Below are 3979 nucleotides of genomic sequence, written 5' to 3'. Positions count from 1 at the left end.
GTCATCTAATATAATATATTAATAATATCATTTCAGCCATTTGGCAATATCGAATATATACCTATAAAGTGAAGGTAATGTTAAATACAACATATTAGTGTATGGTTATCGATTTATGAGCCTGTGCGCAGAAGTTCCCCTATACTGGAGTTCTTTAACCTCGATCATTATATTTATTTGTTTTAGCGGCATTAGTAACTTATCGGACTAACGAATGTACGGCGCACAGCGATTTTAATCATAAATTGAACCATATATAAAACAGCCCCAATCATAGTTACTTTGCTTTAAACTGAAATTAATATCAACTTTCAACCAAGTTAACCAACCTTGTCACAACATGGAAATGTAACTTTGCTGCAACATAATATCTCGACTTTCAACTAAGGTTGCCACAACCTGGTAATGTAACCTTAATACAACGTAACTGTCACCCTTATCGAACATTAATCTTAACTTTCAAACAATGTTGTCACAACGTGGAAATGTAACGTTGATACAACAAAAATGTCACCGTGGTTGAACGTTAATCTCAACTTTCAATCAATGTTGCCACAACGTCAGAATGTAACGTTTATACAACGAACATATCACATGTAGATTGAAGGTTAAAACAATGTTGAACAAACGTTAGTGCAACGTCAGAATATAAGTGTTAATATAAACAAGATTATCAATTTAAATCCAAGGTTCAACCAACGTGTGCCAAAATGAATTAGGGCAATCAATGTGGTGGGAACGTTGTATTAAGGTTTAGTCATGACTTGCAATTGCTGCATGCTCCACATTTTCAGCCTGTGCACTTTTGATATCCTGTGTGAAAAGGAAGTAAGGTACACATCTTAAGCAGGTGATATATACTGTATGTATGTACCAAAAAAGGCAACTCAAGAATGTGTACCATTTTATGGTTTGTAATTAATGGTACAAAATTTAGTTTAGTAACCCTTTAACCCACAATTTGTCTTCCTGTGTTGACAAAGAAATCCTTTAATTTATGATTAAATCTGTACCACCTCATTCATATTCTCTGGCTCCAGCTTTCCATCAACCAAACTTGATCTGTTTCTGTCCCTTAAAAGTACTACAATATTCCTTTTTCTTTTCCTCAACTAGCTCACTTCCAAGACTTCTTTTCTAAAAGAAGAATTTCCACAACTAATGGTATTGTTTCATATAATTTTTACTATAAACCTTTCACATTAATAGACAATTAAAAGACAGTGAATAAGTGAATTGTGATGGGAAAAAATGATATCTGAAGATGTCTAAATATTGAATATTGACAAGTGCCTTGATTTGAGTCATTCCACAAAGGGATCCACACTACTAAAAACAAAATCTTGAATTTGATGATTGCTCAATGATAGCAGACATCTAATTCCAAGCTCTGAATATTTGAGCTTTTGCCTCAATGGCTCAAAATAAAGACACAATTAAGTCACTACGTAAACAAAACGACGATTTAAAAGAGGAAATTGCAAATTTAAGAACAGATTTTAAAAAATTTTAAGACATAATTCATAGCAAGAAAAGCGATCATGATACTCAGAAATGTAAGGAACCAAGTGAGGAAACGCAAAAGAGTTTAAACTACTTGGGAGAGGAATATGATGATTTAAAAGGCTTTAGCAACACTGCAAAGCAACAGATTTCACGTCTAGAATCACGCCTAACGGAAATAACCAAAAGAGTTGAACTCCTGTCCAAATCATTTGACGAAGCCCAGCAGTATAGTTATTCCTACAACGTAAAACTGATGGGAATTCCACATCTTAAACCTAGAGAATCTGCACAGGAAACGAGCGAACTTTGTGCTAAAATCTTCCAGAAAATGGGAGCTGAAGTAACCTTACAAGACATTGATATTGCCCACCTCGTGCCAACGAGGAAGACAAATGATAAACCAAAGCCGATTATCTGTAAATTTACTCGACGCCTTGCCCGCGAGCAAGTTATGGCGGCGAGGAAGTATCTAAAGAAATTAGACCCAAGCAGCTCTGGTTTACCTGTTGAATCAACGTTGATGTATGCAGCTGTATATGACTATTTAACTCCACGCAATCAACAACTGTTAGCAGAAGCAAAAAAATTCCAAAATGAAAATGGCTTTAGTTACTGCTGGACTAAGAACGGATTGATCTATCTACGAAAGACGGAAGGCTCAAACCCAATCAAAATAACTCAACGAAGCGATATGGCAAACATAGTTGTAAGCACAAGTTAACCAAGGAATTGAAGCGTATGTATATGACAGGTAAGTGTGTATTGATGCATGTACTAAAATATGGCTAGCAATACAACTAAAAACACCAGAGATAATAACCTTCTTCGAGAATTACCATTTTATAGTATTAATGATGCACAATATCACCGTTTATTTAAGAATAACACGTCAGATTCTTTACCTACTAAAAAAGAACTCGAATGTCTAATCAGTCTCCATGATCTCGATCTTTTTAGTCTGAATACTGGAGCTCCCGAAATAGGCTTTACCGCGGAACCTTTTTCCCAACTTATTCGTTGTAATTATTATTCTCCTCACAGTTTTAATAAGTTAAAAAATACGTCTATCCAGCATCTGGACATACACTTTAAATTCTCAATACTTCATAACAATGTAAGAAGCTTAAAGAAAAACTTAGAAAATTTTCAAACACATCTTTGGAATGAGCTAAATTACCATTTTAGCGTAATCAGAATTACAGAAACTAGAATTAACTCTACAATTTGTGACTTTAATCCATCGTTGACTGGTTATAATTTTGAGTTTGTACCAACTCCACTGGCTGCTGGTGGAGTTGGTATGTATATAGATGAATCATTAACTTATAAAATTATTGATAAGTGTGGTAAAGACCCTTTTCAGGCTCTTTGGATCGAAATTGTCGCCCTAATAATGCAAATATTATTTGCGGAGTAATATATAGACAACACAATTCACCTGAGCGTTTCCAATCTTATTTTGAAGAAACTATTGAAAAGTTAAGTAGCTCTAACAAATTAATTTACCTAATGGGAGATATTAATATAAATCTTCTCCGCTCTGAAACATGTAAATATGCATAAAATTTCCTCCTCTCTTTACAAAGTTTTAATTTGATTCCAACTATTGACAAACCAACTCGCTTATATAACAATACAGCTACTTTAATTGACAACATTTTTATCAACAATACAGATAACGATATCATCAGTGGAAATATAGTATCTGATATAAGCGGCCATTTCTCGCAGTTTTGCATTGTTTCATCAGGCAAAATTATTTCAAGACAACATAATATCTTAAGAAGAAATTATTCAAACTTTTCGCATGCTAAGTTTAATGACGAACTTTCCGACTTAAATCTAAATACTGCCATGTCAAGCAGCAATAACCCAAGTAAAGCCTTTTCTATATTTTACAATAAGCTGCATAAATTAATCAATAAACATGCTCCCCTAAAACCTATGTCAAAACGTGCGGCTAAATTGATTTCAAAGCCATGGATAACAAAAGGAATAAGGAAGTCAATTAAAATTAAGAATTCGCTTTTCTATTCCAGCGAAACAGACAAATATAAATACTGCAGAAATAAGATATTAACTTTAACTCGATTAAGTAAGAAAAACTATTACCATAATTACTTTGAAAATAATTTTGCCAACACTAAGAAAATGTGGGAGGGTATAAATAATGGTAATAGAACGAATAGGAGTGCAATTAATGCCAAAATCATACGAGTGATTACAAAATCAACCGACCGCGCAGCGGGAGGTTGATTTGTTAAGCACGAGTATGATTTGGCATTAATTGCACGACTTAATTCGTTCTATTACTTATTAATTATCCATCTTCTGTAATCAAACTTAAAGAGGAGGAAAATACAAATTTAAATACAAATTTATCATAATCAAATTATTAAAATTTATCATAATCAAATTAACATATTAAATTCCGGATATTATATCCGGTTAATCACGTGACAACATTCCTTAA

The 3979-nt window shown here is 33.4% G+C and overlaps 1 protein-coding gene across 1 annotated transcript; it reads left to right on the top strand.

Annotated features, from left to right (window-relative positions):
- Positions 1 to 1414: 1414 nt before the first annotated feature.
- LOC114526648 lies at positions 1415 to 2227 on the top strand. The gene is made up of 2 exons (XM_028548230.1): positions 1415 to 1501; positions 1553 to 2227. The coding sequence occupies exons 1-2, from the start codon at positions 1415 to 1417 to the stop codon at positions 2225 to 2227; spliced, it is 762 nt and encodes a 253-aa protein (XP_028404031.1).
- Positions 2228 to 3979: the final 1752 nt, after the last annotated feature.

This window comes from Dendronephthya gigantea, unplaced genomic scaffold (assembly GCF_004324835.1).
Source record: "Dendronephthya gigantea isolate DGI-Jeju-01 unplaced genomic scaffold, DenGig_1.0 000040F, whole genome shotgun sequence".
In the NCBI taxonomy this organism is placed as follows: domain Eukaryota; kingdom Metazoa; phylum Cnidaria; class Anthozoa; order Malacalcyonacea; family Nephtheidae; genus Dendronephthya; species Dendronephthya gigantea.
The sequence above is the reverse complement of the archived record's forward strand: the minus strand, read 5'-3'. Positions and strand labels throughout refer to the sequence as shown.